Genomic DNA, 24,242 nt, shown 5'->3' on the forward strand with positions numbered 1-24,242 from the left:
GACGCCGCCGCTGCCAGTCAGATGGCGCGCTTGCGCCGACACGTCTGGAAAGAATGCCAGCGGCGAGCGGTCGCCCGTCGTTGTCGTGAGTCACGTGATTACCAATGAGCTTGGCGCGTGATGTCATGTCTATGGTCTTTTTTTTTTTCGTGCGTCAGAATTGGGTCCAGACAGGCACAGGTGTGAAAACTCATCACTTCCTTTGCCAGACCGCAACTTTTGCCACGCGGCGTCCCGGCGATGACGCGACGCCCGACGTCCTTTTGGGACTCTTGTCCATTTAATGTCAACATTTTTCAGCTCGGCGTTGTCGCACGGTTGACCCCTGACCTTTAACCCGCGGCCCGAGGTGGGAATGTCGGAGCGACTCGGGACAAGAGCGCGCCTTTTGGACGTGTTTGCGTTCACACGCCGCCTATCCGTCCGTCCGTCCGTCTGTCTGTTTGTCCCCATTAAAAAGGTGAAAGGCAAACGCCAATGGCTTCTCTTTTTTTTTGTCTTGTTTTGTTTGACTTTTTACTTTTATTTTTTGTTTGCTCCGTGCGCATCTGCTTTGCGTCGCCAGTAAATGCCGAGGCGCCATTTAGGGCCAACATGTCAGCAAATCTCCCAACATTCCAACTTTTTTCTTCTCTACCGAGCAGCTGCCGCACATTTCTCTCTCTCTGTCTGTCTCCCCCCTGTCGCCCCCCAACTCTCTCTCTCTTTTTCTCATCCCTCCTTCCTTACAAACTCCCTCCCTCCCTCCCTCCCCTTTCTTTTTTCCCCTCACAGCAGCGGACTTTCTCGCCTCTCCTCTCGGCGTCCTAATCGCGACCGTGCGGACGACCTCGCCGCCGCCGACGAGATGACGTACGCGGCGACGGGCACGCCGCCGTCGGGCCCTTTTTGCCAGCGCGGAAAAGTCGGGCGCCGTCACACGTGGGAATAGGCCGGGAACGACGACCTAAGGTAAGGTAAAAGTGTGGCAGTGGCTTCCGGTGGTGCCCCGTGTGAGAATTGGGCTCTCGGGAAGCTTCTTTTGGAATGTTGGAATGTCGTGGTGGTGTGGGGGGGGGGGGTCCCGTTGTCCCGTTAGGATTCCGGGAAGGGGACGCGGTGTCGTCAGGCTGCGCTTTAGCCGCGTGGCCTTCGGGGGGCAGCACCGAGGGCCGGACCGGGCCGCGGCGGACGGACGGACGGACGATGGCTGTTCGATTTGCTATTAATGGGACTTATCGTTGTATCGTGTTCGGCTTTAGCGTCTGCTGCTAACTAAGGAATAGAGCGCTTGAAGGATGGACAACGATTTTCAGAGTCCATCAATTATTTAGTACAGACGCTCCCCTACTTACGAACGAGTTAGGTTCCGGGCGATTGTTCATAAGTTGAATTTGTTTGTAAGTTGATTCAGTGCTATATTTTGTATTATAATTTATGTTTAAGGCCTATATAAGTATATTGAAGGTTTATATAAGTGCATTTGTATGTTTAAGGCTTGTATAAGTAACAAGCATTGGTTTGTACTAAAAAAACATTTATTAAAATGGAGAGAATATGTACAGTACTGTATAGAGAAAGAGAGAGAGAGAGAGATTTATGTATTAGAAACTGGCCGAAAGAAGCGATCCAACGATGATTGCACAGTTTTCTTCTTTTTTTTTCATCATAAATGATGCGGTAGCACTGTGGCATCATTCAATTGATTTGCAAACTTTGTGCAACGTTCAATATTTGGGTCCTGCTGCTCCATCTTTCAGTTTATAAATGGTACTGACGGTCGAACGATTCAAGTTGTATGCCCGTGCAACGCTCACCACTCTCACGTGCATCAAGCTTCGTTATTATTGCCACTTTGGTTTCAAATGAAATGGCTTGCCTCTTCCTTGCATCTCCTTCACTAGAAGCCTTTCGCTTTTCACCAACCATATTGAATAATGGCTGCACGAGATATTTCATGATAAAAATGAAAAAGGTTCTTTGCGCACTGGAGATACGTTCACGCACTTCCGCACTGCAACGAACTGGGCAGAGGAAGGTGGATGCTGGCTGAGCTGAGCTCTCACAGCGCCCGCCAGGCGTCGTCGGTATTAGCGGCGGAAAGAAGCACTACTCGGAAAAAGGCGCGCAATACAAAATCCAACTTACCAACATTTTTCGACATAAACGCAATTAGCAGACATGTTCGTATGTACCGTTGTTCGTAAGTAGGGGAGTGTCTGTATATGAAATAGTTTGAAAAGAGTTCCCTCTTTTGATTTTATTCTTTGTCTTACGCATGAAACGACATTGGAATGGTGCTTTTCCGCTATTTGTAATCGTGACCTATTTGGGAATGTCAATATGAAAAGGCGCTAATCACTCACCCCTCCTTTTTGGCCTTCAGCGCGACTTCCGGCGACGTCCCTTCGCATCGCATCGCATCATGCCCGAGGGCTCGCGCCGCAGATCGTCCGGCAACGCGGCAGGTGAGCCAACGCCTCCGGCTCGGGTCATCTCGTTCGTCGCCGCAATCGCCGCCATCGCCGCCATCGCCGCCGCTTTCTGCAAAATGGACAATTGTCTTAGGCTCTAACGGAACGGAATACCGTAAAAGCAGACGTGCATTTGCCTTGTTTTCCCCCTTGGGTGACTGACGTTGGTGGGCTGCTAACGGCTTTGCGCAAAATGTGTTTGGACTTGTCGCCGGTGGGAATTTCTACTTAAATACAAGCTAGTACGTTAATGGCACCCTTGATGCCTCCCAAAGGCATTTTTTTGGTCCTTTGATGAGGCCGTGAGCTCACGTGGAACATTTGGAACGTTCGTTGGCCGCCGATGACGTCCGGTCCGTTGGGGCCCAATCACGCCTTTTGCATTTGGCGGCAGGTGGCAAGCGTCCGTCGTCGGCGTCGTCGCTGAGCGGGATGGTGGACCGGGGGATGTCGGCGGGCCGGCGGGGGGCCTCGTGCGCCTCGGTGGACGACGCCTGCCGTCCCGCCTCCCCGTCGCTGTGGTCCTCGGCCTCGTCGGCGTCCCTGCGCGACGCCTCGCGCTCTTCTTCGTCTTCGTCCTCCTCGTCCTCGCTGCCCGGCGGGGCCGGGGCTTGCCAGGGCTCCCACATCAGCCTGGAGCTCACCCCCCTGGCGGCGGGAGCCCACCCGGGGCGCCCCTCGCGCACCCAGCGGGTGCTGATGGAGATCGTGGAGACGGAGCAAGCCTACGTCCGGGACCTCAAGAGCATCGCCGAGGTCGGGGCGCCGCCCGCTAAACTTTTGCCTTGGCATTGAATATGTTGCCATGAAAATGTGCTTTTTCTCTTGTTTTTTTTTTTGGTACTGGCAACCCACCTACGCAGGACTACCTGGGCTGCATCATCGACCGTGGCGCCCTCCCGCTCAAGCCCGAGCAGGTCAGCGGCCTCTTCTGCAACATCGAGGACATCTACGAGTTCAACAGGTAACGGCTCCTGGTGGGCAAACTAGCGTATCGCGGCCATTCCGTCCCCCCGAAATCCAAAGGACAGATCGCCAGATTGGCTGTCGTTAGCGGCTCGCGAGCGAAGGGACGTACGCGGGGGCGGGGGCGCCGTTTCTCCGGCTCGCTCGCCCCTCGCAACGTTTCCCATGAGAACGTGAGGCAGGAAGTCTGGAAGGAATGAAAACTATCCATGTGTGTGTGTGTGTGTGTGCCCAAATCTTGGCCTTTGTGTGTGTGTGTGTGTGTGTGTGTGTGTGTGTGTGTGTGTGAGTGTGTGATTTACGGGAGGGTTTGATAACGTGTGTGTGTGTGTGTGTTTGTGTTTTCCGCTCACACACTGGAGCTTTTGTGTGCGTGTGATTTATGGTCCTGTTTAATAATGTGTGTGCGCCCGTGTGTGAGTGTGTGTTTGGGCTCACATAGTGTGCATGTCATTCAACTACCGTAGTTTCCGGACTATAAGGTGCACCTGAATAGGGGGGGGGGGTCGTTTGTTTGAGCAATAGCGTTGGCTTGGCTGCCCTCGATGGGGATAGACGTCGAAACCGTCGTCCGTCGGAATGAGTTTACGGCTCGTGGACGTCCGATCCGACGGAAGCGGGAGGGCCGGCGGCCAGGGGTTCCTTCGCCCGCCGCCGGCCCTACCGCTTCAAGACGTAAAAGTCGGTCGGCGCCGGCCTTTCTGCAAACTTTCCATCTTATCTCTGGTCTGAGCCAAAGAGTTGCGGCAAAATCCGTTTTTTTTTCCGGGAAGGAGTCCAAGCAGAGAAGAGGAAAGAGGAAAGTGGCGGCGACCCTCCGCCGCTAAAAACGCTTTTCCACATTTTCGCAACTTTTCTGCCGACGAGAGCGGCCCGGCAAAAGCGGAGGAGCGTTAACGCTAACGCCGAGCGTGGCGGCAGGCCGGCTAAACCGGCGGATGAGGTTTGGCGTCCACCCCCAAAAAGTCAAAGTTGACTTCCTGCAGAGAAAACAACATTTGACCTCATTTCTTTCTTGTCTTGCACAAACACATGGAAAGAGAAAGAGAGAGAGAGCGAGAGAGAGAGAGAGACGCACACTGCCAGACGGACATGCAAAACAATAGTTTGATGTGCGTGAGCAGAAAGTTATGTGAGCTGAAGGAATGCGCAACGTTTACAGATCTCATGTTGCTGGCGTGCTCTCGTTTACGTTCTCATCGTTTGGCCCGGAAAGACATTGTCTAATAGTAGTAGTAGTTGTTGTTGTTGTTTTTGTTGTTGTTGGATGTAGACTTGCGTTGTTGTGGCGTTGCCTTCTGTTGCTTGCTCTCTGGCGCCCCCTGTAGTTGTGATATTTTGTCTCGTGGCTTCATTTTTTTGTTGTGTCGGCTTAATTTGTCTCGTGTGATATTTGTCAAGTGTTGTCTCGTGCTGCGACGTTGTGTGTCGTCACGTCGTCGTGTGTTTTGCGACGTCTTGCATTGGCTTGCTTGTTTTGTCTTCAAATCACTTGGACTTTTTTGCTTCCAGGCAAGTTGGGTTTTGTCCTCTATTGTCTTGTCTTGTTGTCTTTTGCATTGTTTTCTCTGGTCTTGCGTTGCTCTGTGATTGCTTGTTGTGAGACTGTGTTTTATATCTTATACCACGTGTCAAAGTGGCGGCCCGGGGGCCAAATCTGGCCCGCCGCATCATTTTGTGTGGCCCAGGAAAGTAAATCATGAGTGCCGACTTTCTATTTTGGGATCAAATTCAAATGAAGAGTATAGATGTATATTAAATTTCCTGATATTCCCCCTTTTAAATCAATAATTGTCATTTTTTAATCATTTTTTCTGTGTTTTTAGTTCAAAAATCATTTTGTAAAATATAAAAAAAGCTAAAATAAACATTGTTTTAGATCTATAAAAAACGGAATATTCAGGGCTTTTAATCCATTTATAAAAAAAAAAATCTAAATATTATATCTAAAATGGTCCGGCCCATGTGAAAACAAGTTGACGTTAAAGCGGCCCGCCAACCAGGTCTGACACCCTTGCCTTATACTACCTCGTGTCTGCGTGGTGTTTTATTGTTTTGGTGTCAAGTCACATTTTTTTTTCTTCTCGTCTTGTCTTGAGTTGCACCATCTTTTGTGTATTTTCAATGTTTGGTTAAGTCGTATCCTGTTATTTTGTTGTTTTTGTTCCACCAGGTTGTCCTTCTTTTTTTTTGGCATTCTGCCGTGTTTTTTGATATTCCCTGTTGTTGTGTCGTGTGGCTGTAGGGAGGTGGTCCAAGCCGTATACTTAAGCCAGGGATGGCAGCCATTTTCATTTCTCCAAGGTTGCAATTTTCTCCTCTTTTAGTCGCATAAATGATAAACTCGCCCTCGGTAATTTTCCCGCTGGCGACAGCGTCGAGCGCGTACACACGCACGCACGCACATGCGCATGTACGTGCTCTCCACGTTAGTGCGCGCCCTTTAACACACACCATGCAACTGTTTTCTTTGTTCTTTCTTTTGTTCTTGTTACTTTGTGTGTGTGTTTTTTTTTCTGGTGCGTCTTTCTTCTGGTCGTTTCTTAAGCGTGACGCTAACGACAAATGTTCTGGCCGCAAGACGGGCTTGACGCCAGAAATGGGAGAGCCAGGAGACGGATGAGCAGATGGACGGATGGACGGGGGCTTTTTTGCGTCTCCTTCAATGTCAGAAAGGAGCAAAAGGAAAGAAACGTGGCAGCGCGTCCAACTCAAACATCTCGTCTTTGCCGAGAATTTGAGCCCGCTGATGTCATAGCCCAAGAGGGAGAGTGATGACATCACGGCGTTACCCCCCCGACTCGTCGGAAGTCACGCTTTCTGCTTCTTATCTTGCCGGCTTCATTGTTCTCGCACCCAAAAAGTGTGAAAGAGAGCAAGGCACGTTGCCACCACTGTAGATCTGACCAATAAGTCAATAAGGCACTGATATTTTGCCTTTGAAATGGCTATGGAAGGGCCACTTTGAGGACTCCTTTTCAAAAATTCAGCTTCCAAGGTCAGTTGGACTTCACAAGATAGAAATAGACACATCTAGAAGGACTAGAACCCAAAAAAATGACACAGAAAGCCATTTTAGGCTCCAGTCAAAGAGTTGCTCCCAAATAGAATCCGACTGACAAAAAAAAAGAAATCAGCCCCCAAAGTTTGTCGCACGTCTACTAACGTGGGTGGATCGGCCCAAAAAAGTCTCAAGAAGCCTTCCTTGCTTGAAAAGAAGTGTGATATTTAAGCGTGGAGTCGTTATGGGAGACGGCTCGGTGGAGACTTGCTCCCAAATGAAGCGTGAAAACAAATGAGCCCCTCAAAGCACTTTCACTCAAGCAACGGGAAATTGGCTCCTTTGGTCAAGGATGTGCACATCAACAAAAAAAACTTTAAAAAAAGTCTCAAGACACACACCGTAGCTGTAAAAACACAGGAAGCCTGCTCCACTGGCATCAATTGAAAAAAAAAAGCTGACTTGGATGGAGGAAAAATTCAGACAAAAGCCATTTTGCTGGATCCAAAGGAAATTTGGTTGGAAAAGCCACCAAAAAGGTCTCAAGAAGCCATGTGTGAACAGAAACATCAAGTCTGAAGCAGCTGTTTTAGCTGTCGAAAGATGCTGTCAAACTTTAGAAGGAGAAATAAATAAATAAATAAAAAAAGTCCTCCTGTGGGCAGTTTGGTTTTCGGCAACATGAAATTTGGTCAATCTTGAGTAGACCCACCAAAAAGTCTCAAGAAGGCAAACCTGAAAAGAGACAGGAAATCTGAAGCAGCTGTTTAGTTTCCCCCCCAAAAAAATTCTGCCCCCAAAATTGGCGTCATGAAATGAGGTAGGCATGTTTATCACCTTTTCCTCCACAAAAATCTCAGGAAGTCATGCCTGTAAAGACACAAAGTTTGCCATTTTGCTTCCAAGGTGCCTTTTTTTGTGGACTGATTCACTTCATTTTCACACCAACATTTTTATAGATTTAAGATGAGTGATATTGGGCAGATATGTTCATCAGGAATAGATGGAGCAAAAAAAAATCTCTCTGGAAGCCGTGCTGGAAAAATCTCATTATGACTTCATTTGATGCATTGGACCAAGACGTGGTGGTGGGGATATTCAAGTTTCCGGACGCCCTCTAGTGGCAGAAATCTATTTTTTTGTTGGTTGCCAAATCTCCTTTTGGCAGACTCCCAAGTTTTTTCTAATCTTTTTTGTTTTGTTTTGTTTTTAAGAATGGTCGTAAATTGCGGCCAGATGTTTGGATGTCCTCCTCGGGTTCCTACAATTGGTCATTGCGGCATCCCAGCAGCGCAGGGAAGCGAACGCGGATTAGCCGTGCCTGCGAGCGCACATTTCATGTCCAAATAAATCAAGCATAAAAGCCGTAAAAGTGATTGACGACGTGAATTGCTGGGAATGGGCTCATCGGCCAAAATACAAAAAGATTTGGAAATTGCCGCTGCCAAAATGGACTTTGAGAAAGCAATTCAAGATGATGTGAAATGCTGAAAATGACGGCAATAAACTCTTTTTATGTCCAGGAGGATACATCTGGATATTTTAATTTTATTCATGTCTGATCAGCATCGTTTGTGTTTTTTTTCCCCCCACAGTGAACTTCTGGAAGATTTAGAGAGAAACCAGCACGCCGCTGCCGCCATCGCCGACTGCTTTGTGGAAAGGGTGAGGAACAAGTGCACGCGTGAAGCGTAAAGCGTGAAGCGTGTTGCGTGTGCGTGACAGGAAGCACACGGGTCACGCACACGACTTTGTTGATGAAGTGGCGCTGCAAAACATCGGCGCGACACCCTGTAAAAAGCCAGCCGTCCTAGCACAGGGGCGGCCGGCCTTATGGAAGGCGCCCAGTTTGCTTCTCAAATGACGCGTGGCCATCCTGACTTGTGTGTTGCAGAGTGAAGCCTTTGACATCTACACGCTGTACTGCATGAACTACCCCAAGTGAGTATGCGCGCTCCCATACCTGTCAACCTCTGCCGATAACTGCCCTTATAAATGATTATGATTCCCCTTACAAACCCCCCAAAAACCTTCCAAACACCGTACGACTCGTATGAGTCGTACGGTGTTTCTAAGGTTTTTGGGGGGTTTGTAAGGGGAATCATAATCATTTATAAGGGCAGTTATTGGCAGAGGTTGACAGGTATGCATACGTATAAAATGGAAATCAATCCAAAGTGTCACGTTCAAATGAAAGAAAGAATCCAAGAATCCGTCCCGTCCTTAAAAAAAAAGCATTCATTTTAAGCGAAAGAGGACACGAAGGGTGACGATGACGTCGTCACGGCGAGCGTGACATCATGGCCGCGTTATTTCCAAGCGGCGATTTTGAGGGAGGGGCCTTAGGCTCTGGAAAGCCCGCCCACCCGCATCTGTTTCCTCTCAATTTGTCCCACGTCATGAGCGGGACGGTAAACGCGGCGCTCCAAAAATGTCCTCCCTCCCTCCCTCCCTCCCGTGGCCTTTTTGGACTCTTTGGACGTTCAAACATTTGAAGCAAAGACGCACGCCAAAAGACCTTGGCGTCGCCTCGCTCGACCAAAAAGGGGGCCGACGTACTGGGAGCGGGGGGCCTATTTTATTTTTTGTTCTTCTTGTAGGAAAGTAGGTCAAATGTTTTCAGTGATCCCAAGCAAAGAAGAAGAAAAAAAAAGAGGAGGTGCTCTTTAAACATCTGCTGACTTTTGACTTACGTATTTATTTATTTCTTTTTTTAAAGCCCACGAGTTGCAAAGCCAAACATAAAAACTAAATGATAAATGATTCCATATTTCAAAGATTCATTCAGTGTTTTCTCTTTTCTATTCTTGCCTTCTAAATTCATATTTTGTTGAAAATAATGACAAAGTCATTAAAAAAACATGATTAATGATGACATTCCCCTGACCTAAATAACCTTAAAAATAAAATAAACTAAACAGAGAGAGACAAAATATGCATTGCAAGAGTATGGGATGAAATTATTTTTTCAAAATAAACATCAAATTAGAACAGAGAGAGAGACAAAAAAATGCATTGCGGGATTATGGGATGAAATGATTTTTAAAAAGCATATATAGACAGAGTCAAAAAAAGCATTTTGTGATTATGTGATGTTTTTTTTTTTAAACAAGACTTATTCCATTTAATGCGTGCGTTTAAACGCAATTGCGTGCGTAAAAGCGATGGTTTAGCGCACAAGAATGAGGCTGAAATGTGAAAAATATTCCTGACCCTCCCTATTGGGGATGGAGAAAATCTTTACATTTACAATCATAAGAATTTGTCATCACTCTATTACACTTTTTGAAATGACCAATCTATTTTGACTGGGGGAGGGGAGGGCAGGGCAGCAAATGCAAAAATGGCCATTTTAGTGACAATCAATTCATGATAAGGAAAATAATGATGTTATTGACCTCTGACTTGTATCTGAGCCAGCCTTAATGATGGCTACCAATCAAGGTTTGGCCCCTCCCAGCGAAAACGGATTGGCCACCTCAGCGTTCACAAGCAGTCCTCAAAAAATTGGACGACTAACCTGCCAATTCCCAGGAAGCTCCTTTGACATCTGGGTTGCGACGGTGGGAAGGGATTCGAACCGAGACGGCACGTTTGGCCTGGAAGAAGAAAAGGAACGTTAGACCACGGACGTGTGAAATGACAAACAGACAAACAGCGAGCGGCGTGGAAATCCTTTCGATCGCCGTACCAAAAATGAGAGCTGACAATAGTTTTCCATTTTCAAAACCAGACTGGATGAGCAAAAGTTCACGCAGCAAACTTCCAAACTTCTGTCAAGAACCTTGGACGATAAACTTCCTCGTTTGGAACTTGGAGAAAACCATTCTCAAGCCAGAGCCTCGGGAGAAACCCCCAGAACCGTGGCAAATTCTTTCAGTAAATTCATTTAAAAATGTCCAAATATCTCAGGAGAAACTTGAAGAAAAAAATGCATGTCTGCTCCCAAGTTGAAGCTCCACAAACAAGGTGCAAATTCTCTCCAAAAAATCCCACAAACATCGGAATGTAGCCCCGAATATGGTTCCTCATTTGTCTTCTGGAAAAGATCTCCATCCGACAGGTCCCCGTTATCCGGTCTTCTCAATTTGTCGCGGTTCCGAATGATCTCGCCGGTTCCTCCGTCTCTCCTCCTTAACTTCTTCCAACTTTGATGTGTTTTCAGTTCCGTGTCGGTCCTGAAGGAGTGCATGAAGGACCAGATCCTGGTGCGCTTTTTCCACGAGAGGCAGGCCACCCTCAACCACTCGTTGCCTTTGGAGACGTACCTCCTGAAACCCGTGCAGCGCATCCTCAAGTATCACCTCCTGCTTCAGGTACGGCGCTCATGCCGGGGGTTTGGGCTTTGCTTCCCAATTGGGGAAATCGGCCATGTAGAAAAAGCATGCATTCATATTTCAATAGAATGTGTAAATACTTCAAGTACTGTCAAGTATTCCATTTTTCCTCTTGCTTAGAAGTTGAAACTTTGGAAATGGACGCACTGACGCTTGCGCTTTTCCCAGGAACTGTCCAAGCATTTGGACAAGAGCGACCCGGGCTACGAGGTGGTGGAGGACGCTATCATCACCATGACGGCGGTGGCCTGGTACATCAACGACATGAAGAGGAAGCAGGAGCACGCCGTCCGCCTGCAGGTACGTCGCTGCGGTACTCGGTCGTTTGGTCACCGAGCGCTGCGGGTAAATGGTACGCCATCTGCACCCTTTTCTCAGGAAATCGAGTCTCTGCTGGTGAACTGGAGCGGTCCCGACCTGAGCGGCTTCGGAGAACTGGTCCTGGAGGGTTCCTTCAAAGTCCAGCGGGTGAAGAAGGAACGCGCCTTCTTCTTGTTCGACAAGATGCTCCTGATCGCCAAGAAACGAGACGAGCGCTTTGTGTACAGCACGCACATTTTCGTAAGTGACGGGTCGCTCCGAAAAAGCGCCGGCGTCCCATCTTTCTGACCGGGGCTCTTGGGACTCTTCAGTGCTGCAATCTCCTGCTGGTGGACACCTTGAAGGACCCTCTGTGTTTCCGAGTGTCCGACTTGACCATTCCCAGGCAGCAGCACGTCGTCCAGGTGACTCCTTGGAAATCCTTGGAAATCCTTCCATTTTTCCTTCCTTCTTTCCTTCTACATCCGTTTCCCAAACTAACTTTTAACCAAAGGTATCAGGCTTCTTGCGTGGTTTCAAGCGTGGCTTCTTCAGACCTTTTTTAAATTGGTCTATGATAGGTTTATTATTAATACACTTAAATCAAAACAGGGAGACATCATTAACATACTCTGACTACAACTTGCAAGGAAAATCACTCCCGACTCGCCTTCGTCCAAGATGATTCTAAAGAAACGGCATCTTCCCCTGTCAATTTAGTCGGCGCATAATCAAAACATTTAAGGTCATCTGATTCAAACAATTGCATAAGCTAACCGAATAACACCATTAAGGTCAAAAAACAACTGCCACAACAATTTCGTATCAGGTCGGAAACCAAGAACACCTGCGTAAGAATTTGCACCAGTAAGCATACAAGGTGACCTGAACGGATCGGAAACCAAAACAACTGCGTAAGAATTTGCACAAGTAAGCATAATCATTTCTTTAGAAGGTAAACAGAACGACCGTATTTTTAAACAATAATGCGAGTATTTTCGGAAGTCGATTCGATGATCGCCATCTGCCGGAATCCAAGTCAAAGCAATTTAAGAGTCCCTGGCAGATCTTCATTGCAAACTCAGATCAACAGTCTCGGCCTGGAACATGCTGTCCCGTTCGCTCAATAGTCCTGAAAACAATGAACTGGCCCTCTGTGGGGGGGAAAGTGTCCTCGAGCTTACTAGGTCCTAACATAAAGTATAGCACAAATTAATTTATAGCTTCATTACCTATTAAAATGCTTCATGAAGATATAGTAACATCCCAGAATAAACCCAACAGTCTACTCATTGTACGCATGCCTTCCAAGTTTGATGTGGCTTGTTGGAAGTGGCCTCGGGGGCTCCAGTCTTCAAAGTTGGATCAATTAGCCTTAAAATGGCCCCTTCAAAGCAAAAGGTCAGAGTTCCCGTCCGTGTCTTTTCAGGCATGACTTCCCGAGACTTTTTTGTTTTTTATTACTATCAGGCCGACCAAATTCTATGTCCTGAAGTCCAACTGACCTCAGGGGCTGATTTTTTTAAAAAAGGTGAATCAATAAAAGCTGCCCCTAAAATAGCCACTTCAAACCAAAATATTCGACTTCCTGTGTCTTTTCACTCATGACTTGTTGAGGCGTTTTTTGTTGATCTACTCAGTAGACATTTCTACCAAATTTCCCTTTGTTAAATAAAACTGGGTGGATTCTCCTTGCAAGTTTCGTAGCTGGAATATGTCAACGATGTCTCTGCTTTTATTAAAGTATACCTATTAAAAAAACTATCAGAGGGACTGAATTTTTCAAGTTTCTTCATAAAGGTGAACCATCAACATTGGTCAGCAGGCCATTAAAATGATCAGACTTGCTTACATTCTCAGCTTTGACTTCCTCAGACTTTGTGTTGAATGGGCTGAATATTTATTTAAAGGGGGATCAACAAAGTGGGTCAAGTTACCCCAAAAATAGCCAATTGAAACCAAAAATAATAGCCTTCCTTCTACTTTCAAACATGACTGCTTGGGAGTTATTTGGTGGTCGAACTATTATCAACACTTTTTATGTCACTGGCCTCAGGGGCTGAATTTTTAAAAGGTGAATCAACAAAGCTAGCCAAAAATCCCCTGAAGATAGCCACTTTAAAGCTAAATATTCAACTTCCTGTGTCTTTTCAGGCATGACTTGTTGAGGCATTTTTCCTCGGTCGACTCATCACAGACACTTTTTAGAGTCGCTAAGTCAAGCCGTCTTTGGGGGCTGAATTTTCTAAACGTTTGCAGGCTGGCAGTCTCGTGACCAAATGTAAATACCGTATTTTCACGACTATATGGCGCATCGTATTTTTAGCCGCAGTGTCAGTAACAAGTGCTATTTCTGTATTTTAAACACACAAAGGACGCACCGTTTTTTTAGAAGCATATATGTTATATATTATATATGAATATCAAACCGCAATAGCGCTTGCTACCGGAAGCAGCCCCAGACTCCTTTTCCGGTGCGCAGTGACTGCTGGGATATATAGTTCTTGCATGCTACACCCACACGCTAAAAACACGTTTTTAAAAAGGCAACGGAAGCAAAACGGAGTTGGGTTGTACTTTATTTAGCCATTTTACAACTTACTCACGTCATCATCACCCACAAATCCATCAAAGTCCTCATTTTCTGTGATTTATACGTTCGTCCAGGCGGCCACAATCCATTCACAAATAGTAGCTAGCTGGTAGCTAGCATAACTTTTCCAACAGTGCTTTCCATGCTTCGTCAAGCTGTATTGATGTGGATGTATACAGGCCACAATCCATTGGATGTATTGACAAAAGAACTACTACATATCCCAGCAGTCGCTGCGCAGTACTTTGTCTACGGGAAAATAGTAGAGTCGGTGTACCCTATAACTGATTCATTTTATTTTATCGTGATAACAATTTTAGTATTGGTCCATATATAAAGCGCACTGGATTATAAGGCGCACTGGATTATAAGGCACCCTGTCTATTTTGGAGAAAATTTGAGACTTTTATGTGCGCCTTATAGTCGTGAAAATACGGTATATCTTCTTCAACCCCTTTAATGGAAACAAAATGGCCCACTGTGGCTACATTTTGTAAATGTTAGGCTGTAACCGCCATTTGTTTCAACTTTTTGGGGTGGCTACGTGTGGTGGGAAGGGGATGTACCAACTGGGGAGGAAAGAGGGGGTGGGGGATTAATGGTCTTGTTCAAGGCCTTTAAACGTTGGCAAACAGCCCGTGACAAGTCTGCTTATGGCTGTCTTTTGTGTCAAATGCAGGCCAAGAACATGGAAGAGAAGAGGCTGTGGGTTCACTACCTCAAGAAACTGATTGTGGAAAACCATCCCAATTCTCTTCCGCATAAGGTTGCTTGCCACTAATGCACAACACGTGGAAATAATGGCTGTCATGAGAAATGTGTGCTGCTCTCTTCCGCCCCCTCCTGGTTTTAATGAGACATTCAGACAAGTCGAGAGCACAGCTAATTAAGAGCACACTTGAGGAGAAATGCAGTCCAAATAAATGTGTAGATACAAATCCAGAAATAATATTTATCTCCTCGTCTGCCATTGACGTCAATAAAATTCCAATCCATTTCAACAGGGAGGCAATCATCATTCAACACAGTCAGTCACTAATAAACAAAAACTTGGATGATTTTTTTTGGAAGAAACCAAGAGGTTTTTTTTATAAATATATTTTTGTTGCGTGCTAATGCTGGAAAAAATAGATGAACTTAAAAAAATACAAAAAACTAATGTAAGACATTAATAAACTATTTATTTTGAATATCATTTCTACTCTGCGATTGTCTGGCAACCCATTCAGTGTCCCCCGCCCACTGCCGATGTGGGCTGGGATAGGCTCCAGCACCCTTGTGGGATAATTTGTACTTCATATGTCATTTTTATGTATTTTTTAATCCAAATGTTGTTTACAGGCCAGACAGGTCCTTGGAGACAACTCGTGCCAGTGTGAGTACACAAAATTCCAAAAATTCCCCCCAACTAATTTATTTAGTCGTCATAACCTCGTGTCTCACCATCTTGTGACCTAAGCTAGGCTAATACGTAGCCATTTCGTTTTTTTCCGGCAGCGCCCCCATTCCAGTCGGACCAAGCCAAGAAGTTTTCTTGTACTTTGCCGCGACTGGACGACGTCCACGGTTATCACAGAGGACGCCGTCAATCAGGTACGTTTTAGTTATTTAATTTATTTTAAAAAGCATTTGATGCCAAGCTGCAAAATGGCTGGCGGGCCACACTACGTACACATCAGATAATAGATCGAGACCTACAAAAATCTGACATTCTAATACAGTCTGATGGGTTTCTGGTTTACAGACGCTCCCCTACTTACGAACATTCAAGTTACGAACAACGGTACATTTGAACATGTCTGCAAATTGCGTTTATGTCGAAAAATTTTGGTAAATTGGATTTTGTATTGCGCGCCTTTTTCCGAGTAGTGCTTCTTTCCGCCGCTAATACCGACGACGCCTGGTGCTGTGAGAGCTCAGCTCACCCAGCATCCACCTTCCTCTGCCAGGTTCGTTGCAGTGCGGAAGTGCGTGAACGTATCTCCAGTGCGCAAAAAAACTTTTTCATTTTTATCATTAAATATCTCGTGCATCCATTATTCAATATGGTTGGTGAAAAGCGAAAGGTTTCTATTGAGGGAGGTGCAAGGAAGAAGCAAGCCATTTCATTTGAAACAAGTGGCAATAATAACGAAGCTTGATGCGCGTTGCACGGGAATACAACTTGAATCGTTCGACCGTCAGTACCATTTCTAAACAGAAAGATCGAGCAGCAGGACCCAAATATTGAACGTTGCACAAAGTTTGCAAATCAATTGAATGATGCCATACAGTGCTACCGCATCATTTATGATGAAAAAAAGAAGAAAACTGTGCAATCGTTATTAGATAGCTTCTTTCGGCCACTTTCTAGTATGTATTCTCTCCATTTTATTAAATGTTTTTTTCAGTACAAACCAATGCTGGTTACTTATACAAGCCTTAAACATACAAATGCACTTGTATAAACCTTCAACATACTTATATAGGCCTTAGACATAAATTATAATACAAAATATAGCACTGAATCAAATTACGAACAAATTCAACTTATGAACAATCGCTTGGAACGTAACTCGTTCGTAAGTAGGGGAGCGTCTGTACAGTCTTCCCTCGATTATCGCGACCTCACTTCTTTGCAATTTTTTTCTGCTATTCATTTTTTTTAAATGTTCCTAAAAATGTGCAAATCCAATTTTGTCTGAAACTTCCAGAACCTCCTGAAGTACTGACGTACACCCCGGAAAAAAGCAGGAAGAGTTTACCCATGCTACTGGAGGGGAATCTGCCATACAGGCGCGCCAGGAGACAGTCGGGTACGCCGGGCATACACCGTTAACTGGCCGGACGGACGTCCAATCGCGCGGTAGCTTCGGCAATACTCGAAACACGTGCGCTCGTAAAATGGGACCGATTTCGACATTTCAGCTCCGGCCAAAGAGATCGAAGCGGCGTTGCGAGCGGACGCCGAGTTCAATCTGGCAAACGCCGACAAGAGCGTCGTTGGCCTTTGCCGGCGGGCCGACGGCGAGGCTCCATCAAACCGCGCCGACGGTTTGGACTCGGCGGAAAGCGGCGGTACGCCGGACTCCGCGCCGGTCCGGGTGGAAGCAGAGCGGGATCCCCGACGGGAACCGGAGGTGAGCGCCGATCCGGAATGAGGCAATAAACGCCAGGCCCGTGACCGGACGATTCGCCTAAAGACGTTTCGCCGACGGACGTTTGACAGACGGACAGATCGCCGAATGGACGTTCCACCGAACGTTCGGTGGAACGTCCATTCGGCGACCTGTCCGTCTGTCAAACGTCCGTCGGCGAAACGTCTTTAGGCGAATCATCCGAGTACCGCCAGGCCTGAAACCAAAATGAATCCCAGCTGGTACCATATCCATCTTTTGTTTTGTTTTTTAGGAGGAGGACAATGAGGAAGAGGATTTAGCTGCCCTCTGCGTTCCCCCGACCGTGTCCATAACAGAAGAGATACTGGAGTTGATTAACCAGAGTCGAGCAAAGGACGGGCTGCTTTCCAAGGTGAGCAAAAAAAAAATTGGGCTCAAGAAGAGTCAGTCGGTCGGGTATCACACTAAACGCAAGTTCTGTTCTTCTCAGGAGCAAGTCTTGGACCGACCTTCAGAGTTGCCGCTGTGCCAGAGTAATTTCACTTGCCCACTGCCTCCGCTGGCCACCGGCTCGGAACAGACGCTCTTCCCGGACCTCCCGCGTGAGGAAGAGAAATCTGGCCAAGATAGGCCTGATGAAAAGCAGACATCTGGCTGTCAGAAGGGATTTCAAAGTCCTGGCGTGATCTCTGAAGTTGTAGAAGATGGAACGCAAATTGAGGAAGAGGAGCAGCAAGAAATGGATATTGGGAAAAGATCAGAAGAGGAGAAAAATGTGCCGCCGCCGCCGCCGACGAGCCCAACGGACCTCCTTACAGAGTCCAGCAATTCCATTTCCGATCCAGAGAACACGAGGATGAAGGTCAAAAGAGGCTCTGCTTTGACCAGGGGTGACAAAAAGATCATAGAGAAGATCAGGAGTTACTACGAGGCAGCGGCGGAACTGGAAGAGGACCCGGAGGTCCTAAGTCCCAGTCAAGAAGAAGAAGAAGAAGAAGAAGACGAGGGCACAGAGAGAGATCCGCCGTCACGTTGCGCAAGCGATCATCTGGGGGAGGATGAGAAGGAACTGGAGACACATCATGAGGCCACACCCTTGGCTGATCCAGCTCCTACCGTTTTTGCAGAAGACTCTCACCATGTACACGCTGATGGCCTCCCGGATTTGGAAGCCGGGGACAAAGTTCTCCCGGATGACTCGCCAATCTCTTGTGAAAATTCAGAGGAGCTTCTTCCGAGTCCGTCGTCGAACGTCGTCCAGCTCGGTGAAGTTGAACGAAAAATGGAGGACGGAAACGCAAAAGTCTGCAGCGACAGGTCAGAGGAAGAAGTGAACGAGGGAGTAGAGCCTGGTAAACCAGTTGCAGAAACACGGCACGGCCAAGGAGCTTCTCCAGAGAACGTTCCTCTCCCGTCGACGAGGACCGACGAGTCCGATGGCGCCCCAACAGAACACAAGGCGCAAAAGGGGAGGAGTCTTCAAGAAACTGTGTCAAATGTCCCGCGGTGTCCTAAAACGGGACCTCCTGGGACTGAAAGCAAGCGGAAAGACATGAAGACCAGTAGAAACCCCCAAGCGCCCGGTCAAATCAAATTGAGACCGGGGTTCCGACAGTCCAGGATCGTCTCCACCCACCGGGCCTTCTTCGAGGGCGCGCTTTCGGACGTGACGGGAATCGGCTTATTTGAAGCCAGCGGGGCTCCCGTGGCGGACCCCTCACTGATGAGGAACTCCGAGCGTATCCTCAACAAAGTCCAAACTCTGGCCGGCATGTACGGCGCCAAAGGCGGCGGCTCCAAGGTGCCCTTGCATCGAAAATGGGCCATTTCGGTGGGCCGTAAAGCCGGAGATCCGGGTGGGCCGGCTCGTGCCAACGGTGGAACGGAAACGGAGAAACAAGCTCAAGTTGATGAGGCCGGAGCAAAGTCCGACCCGCCGGCGGACGCCAACGACGAGTGCCGGAGATTCTCCCAGACCAGAGGGCCCGACGCTTCTAGCGCTCAGACCAAGACCAAAGCGCACGGAGGCGCTGAAGCTCAGACGCGTGGACAGCGGGACCGGAGTTGGAGCGAGAACCACAATGGCACCACAAGCCAGGAGGACCAAAAAAGCCCGGTTGAAAGGATTCTGAAAGAAAGCAATGGTACGGTTTTGGATTTGTTTTTAACCCCCCAAAAAATGTGGTTTCTTTTTCAATTCCTAATCTTTAGACCAGCAGGATGATTTCTCATTCCTGCATGACGAGGATGTTTGTTGTTCCGTCAGATGTCCAGAAGAAGGCGACATCCACCGATCGGCAAAACGTTGAAAAGCGAGGATTCGCACTGTGCAGACCCAGAGACTTCATCGTAGCACCGAACAAGGAACCGGATGGCGGCAGACCGGACGATGAGCTTCCGACGTCCACCGCGGCGGAGGCCAGATGGAGAACTTTGTCCTCCGGTCTGGAAAGGAGTAACGTCCCGACGCCGAGGTACGCGCCTCGTACGGTTAAGCTTAAGTCTATCCGCCGTCCCGCTGACCTTTCGGTGCATCTGTGTAGATCACAAGCGAAAGAACGCCGTGTTTACGTGGAAGATGCGGGCTGTGTAAACAGCGTTGTGCAACACTCTGGTGCATCTTCTCACAAATCGCATTGGAATGTTTTCAGAAATAAGGATGGTCATTATCAAGATAAACAGGATTTACCAGCTGCGGGAGACAAACATGGCCCACCATCCCGAATCCCCGCCAACGACTCCGGCAAAGATACGCCAAGTGTTCCCTCCACCCGCGAACACTTTGGGGCCACCGGACCCGGGCGTGAAGATCCCAGCCCGGGAGAGACGGTCCTCAAGGTGGCATCGGTCAAGAACACGATTTCCCCACAACGGCAGACTTGGGGACACGCTACTCAAAGTCTGTTGGGAAGTCCAAGCAAAGAGGATTATCCGCCGTTTGATGGGGGTGAATTGAAAAGTTGTTGGGCGCAAAGATGGAGGTCTTTGGCAGACATGAACATTTCTGAGGCAAAGTCCCAGAGACCACCACCAAGCTCGGTGTCATCGACGCAAGACCCCCCCAAGGCTCCCTATCCGTCGACGGATTCTGGCGATTGTCCGCAAAATTCCACCGGGCAGAAGTTGGAGGAATTCCAGGATCGGAATGTCATCAACACCACTTCAAATGAATATCAGTAAGTCCTAAACTGGGAATTGAGGAATGAAAAAAAGGCACCGACTATTTTCAACATTTTTATTTAATGGGGTGTACTTGAGCCAAGCAATCTTTCAGAACAGCTTTTATATAAATACAATTCATACTTGCCTAGACTGCCAACTCAGTCCATAGTTCCTGTTTAGCTAGTGTCTCGTTTTATTTGTCTTTTGGGGATTTTGACGCAATGGAAAGCACTTTGAGCGATCTCGTGTTGAATTAAGCACAACAAATAAATGTCCTTCCGTCTGTGTCCACTCCAGGACCTCCGACCACCAACATCTTCCTGTCTGGGTTCCCCACTCGGGATGCCGCTCTCCTCCTAGAGCCCCGTTGGACGGCTTCTATCGGGGAGAGGAATCGAGGGTGCTCGCGGTCCCACCTGACCCGGACGGACGTCTCACAACTTCACCCTACAGCTGCCCTTCCGTCATCGGAGCTTCTTCGCCGAGCGCCTTCCCGTTCCGCTCCGAGGCTTCGGTGTCTCCGGACGGCGCATGTAGAACCAGCCCCGGTTGCTCCGCCGTCGGGAGTTTCTCGGCACGGGCTCCCCCCGCCCGCTCTCCGACGCCGTCGGCCGTGGGAGCGAAAACACCTCCCGCCTCTACGCCCTCCTCTCTGCTGCGTTCTCCGCCTCTCTCGTCTCCCGTGGCCTCTTCGTCCGCGTTGACAAGATCCCTAGCCGCTTCCTGTATCAGTCACACCCTGAGCAAAAAGAACAACGGCGGAAATGGGGCGTCTTCCCCTCTGCAAAGGTGCGCCCCCCGGCACTGGCGGGAAGCCACCCGCACGGCGGCGGCGGCAGCTCCTCCCGCTGCCGATCCGTCGCCTCCTCTTTCTCCATCGGTTGAGGCAACTTTTTACTGGAATTCCCAAAGCTCTTCTTCTCCTTCTCCACGGGAGAGTCGCCACCCACTTCCGTCCGGCGGCTCAGCTCCGCCTCGTCGACCCCTGGGGTACAATTTATGGCAGAATCCCAAGAACGGCGACGACGTGGGGTCGCCCGCCGGTCCGCGGAGGTCGCCGTCGGCTAACGTCGGCACGGGTGGCGCCTCCGCCTCCGCGCACCAAAGCAGCGACCGTCCTTCCTTTGGCTCGCACAACCGCATCGCGCGGCCATTTTCTGCGTCCGAACCCAACTCCAGAGTCCAATCCCCGTCTCGGGCCGTCAGCCCGGCGTCCTTCGCCGTCAGCCCGGCGTCCTCGGCCCGTCTCCGCTCTCCTCCCCGCTTCTTTTCCTCGGCCACAACAGACGAGACCCCCCGAGCCCAAAGTTCCTCCAACCCTCTGGGCCTAACGCTGGAGATCCCCGAGGCCTCGTCGGCAACTCTTTCCTCCTTTTTGCGCGGGAGCCCTCAAATGGTGTCTCCGCCGGCCATCGGCGTGCCAGTTTGGTTTTGCGACATCGCCGTGCCCCAAGCCAGAACTCCACAATGGCCCTCCCCTCCTCGTTCCTTTTCTTCGGGAGATGCAACCTTTTCCTCTGGGCCTTCCGTGGATAGTTCCCACCCGGGATCCCCTCAGGCACCACGAGGGTCTTTCTCCAACCCGTCGGAAGCGCCCCCGAGTCGACCCGGTGGACCCCGGTCCCGGGTGGAGAGTAGCCAAAGAGCCCCGGTCTTCGGCGACACTCCGGAACGGCGAGGCTCTAGACGCGGAGGGTCCTCTTGCGAAGGTTCGCCGGCATTCCTGCGCCCTCCAGGTGCACTTGGGTCTCAAGTCCCTCCCACATTAAGTCCCTCTCACAGAGGACATGGCATCGGTCAAGCCGGGCCGGAGGGACCCGGCAACTACAACGGCCACCCCGAAGCCGGTAACTTTGCCGCCGTCGACTCCTCTTCGGATTGGGCCCAACCCCCGGCGGAACAAAGGAGCCATCTGATTTGCGCCTACGTCGGCGGACCCCCTCGGCGAGCGAACTTCGCCCCCTCCTGCGTGGTCCTATCCTTGCCTCCGGCCGGCCACCACCAGGTTTACCAGGTCCAGTTGCCATCGCCCGGAGAGGCCCCCGATGTCGGAGGTCCCGCGTCGCCGCCGGCCGGGCGGTCTCCCGGCGAAGCGGCCAATCAGAGGACCAGCTACGCCACCACCGTCAACCTGCAGATAGCCGGAAGCGGGCGAATCGCTTCCTTCGGCAGCGCCCGCGTGAGCGTCAGCCAGACGCCGCTGGGAGAACTTCAAGCGCCGAGACGAGTGAGCGTCAAAGGACCGCCGTACGCTTCTTCTCCCGTGAGTCAGAACTGCGGCCGGCTATGAGAAAATGTCCGCTCGGGTTTCAGACTGACCCCGTAAAGACGGCCTTGCGCCCCTTTTGGCCTTCTGTGAATGAAAACCAACGACGAACTCTGGCGCGGAGCGAAAAGATGGGCCGGGACTTCGGCCCAGAGAGGCCATATCTTGGTCCACGTGGTCCGAGTCCCGATATGTAAGAAAATCGCGCTCATGGGAAATGTTGTTTGGTTAGCAAGACGGTCTGCTGACGAGGACGAGGAGACGGAATGTCGACTTGATATTTGGGCAGGTACCGACGTGAAAACTATGCTGGAAAAAGCACATCGAAATGGAAAAGATGTTTCGCAGTATTTGACCGTCGTCCGTGTTAGCCTGCCCGGACCCAACAATGTTTGCACACACGTGGGTTTGTTGTCAAATCCTGGGACTCTTGCCACAATGTCAATGTGAAAAGAAAGCGCATAAAACCAAAACTGTATTTCCAACCGGACTAAAGAAAAAGACGGACTTACCGTGTTTGAATGCACCCTTAGAGAGACTGTCAATTCATGTTGATCATTTTCAAATACATGAAATGTGTTTGATGACAAGTGCCAAAAAAAAGCTGGGAACGATTGAGTGTTGAAACTACAAAACTGTTTTTAGGCAGGTCTAAAATTGAATCGGGTCATCGCGTTCTGTATCTGAAACTGCTAAATAAGCCTACTACGGACAATAGTACAGGCCGTACATTGTGTAAATCAGTATAAATATATACATGTGTATCAGTGGTTCTTAACCAGGGTTGAACGAACCGGTGAGTCGGTTTCAAGGGTTCGGTTCGGTGGAGGTCAAGACACATGGACTCATCGTGTCTATTCGGGATAACATGCCCTTGCTTGGCTGCAGATGATCACGTGACATTGCTTGGCCAATCAGTGCTGAGAGGAATTTATAGTATATAAAATCCCTTGTTATTTTTACAATAACGTAGGGTTCAGTGAATGCGCATCCAACAAGGTTAAGAAACACTGATCTATATATAGTGTATCAGAACAACCCAACATGTTATTTATTAAAAATTCACATTTTACATTGTGTATTAATAATGACTGGACTGAAATGACCTAATTACATTTCTATACTGATTTGAACCCATTCTTGATGACTCGTATTGAAATTACCAGTGTTTTATGGAAAGAAAATGAATAATATAACATGCCAAACGTAACGTGTACTAGCCTTACATTTAGCATTCACAATGTACTTACTAAGTATTAGCTAGCGTATCCATTAGCTAGCTACTCGCGATTAGCGCTAGCCTCGCGTTAATTGGTAATTACCACGATATTTACACAACGGCGATGGAATAAACCACAAAACAATATCCAACACTTCTAGAACACCGATTCAATAAATATATGAATTCTCAAACAAGACGTATCTCGGCAAAATAACACATTAGACCCCAATTGGGGCTTTGAAATGACTTGCTTACCTTGAGCTGCTCAGCTAGTTTGTCGACTCGACGACCACAGCGTATTTTATCCACATAAACGCATACGGCTTGGTCCAAAAAAGTAACTAACTCGTTGGACGTCAGTATAAACGAGCTAATCGTTGTTGTATATGTTTTTTTTGGCGTTATTTCGTACCGGAAGTCTGCTCGGCTCATTCACGATGCACTTCCGAGGAGTCACCATGTGTGGTCAGGGTCGAGGAAAGTGATGTCATATTCGCCTTTGCCACCAGAGGGCACAAGATGGCGGCGTGTGCTCCCCACTTCATTCAAACTAAATATAGGACTTTTAAAACAAACAATTACAACGCTACTTTAATGAAACGAATAATTGAATCATCAGGAAAAAAACGTTGAAGCTATTTCCCAATAGAGATACCTGATTTAATCCATTCATTGTTTCTCAAACAAATATAATGTACAAATCAATGCCCATACATAATGAATCTAATATAAGACCAATAGGACACAAGAACTTGAGCTTAATCCTAACTATTGCCTAGATTTCTACTCTCCGTGAAAGGGTTAAAGCAGCCGTCACGCTCAAATGCTTCAGATAAGTACTTTT

At 48.4% G+C, this 24,242-nt stretch overlaps 1 protein-coding gene across 1 annotated transcript; it reads left to right on the plus strand.

The window, feature by feature from the left end:
* Positions 1-769: 769 nt before the first annotated feature.
* plekhg2 (pleckstrin homology domain containing, family G (with RhoGef domain) member 2) lies at positions 770-19,942 on the plus strand. The gene is made up of 19 exons (XM_077611591.1): positions 770-951; positions 2,366-2,447; positions 2,848-3,209; positions 3,317-3,417; positions 8,016-8,085; positions 8,315-8,361; positions 10,586-10,736; positions 10,926-11,057; positions 11,136-11,318; positions 11,390-11,482; positions 14,330-14,416; positions 14,992-15,025; positions 15,148-15,243; positions 16,344-16,445; positions 16,558-16,769; positions 17,041-17,160; positions 17,239-18,892; positions 19,015-19,222; positions 19,292-19,942. The coding sequence occupies exons 2-19, from the start codon at positions 2,405-2,407 to the stop codon at positions 19,926-19,928; spliced, it is 4,332 nt and encodes a 1,443-aa protein (XP_077467717.1). The 5' UTR covers positions 770-951; positions 2,366-2,404; the 3' UTR covers positions 19,929-19,942.
* The last annotated feature ends 4,300 nt before the right edge of the window (positions 19,943-24,242 follow it).

The sequence above is a fragment of the Stigmatopora argus genome, chromosome 10 (genome assembly GCF_051989625.1).
Source record: "Stigmatopora argus isolate UIUO_Sarg chromosome 10, RoL_Sarg_1.0, whole genome shotgun sequence".
Taxonomy (NCBI): Eukaryota; Metazoa; Chordata; class Actinopteri; order Syngnathiformes; family Syngnathidae; genus Stigmatopora; species Stigmatopora argus.

Excerpts from the sequence above, each read along its gene's own strand:
- plekhg2 (XM_077611591.1), top strand. The coding sequence starts at position 2,405 with ATGCCCGAGGGCTCGCGCCGCAGATCGTCCGGCAACGCGGCAG. Across the intron at positions 3,418-8,015 it reads GACATCTACGAGTTCAACAG|TGAACTTCTGGAAGATTTAG; the intron begins GTAACGGCTCCT and ends TTCCCCCCACAG. Across the intron at positions 11,319-11,389 it reads TGTACAGCACGCACATTTTC|TGCTGCAATCTCCTGCTGGT; the intron begins GTAAGTGACGGG and ends GGGACTCTTCAG.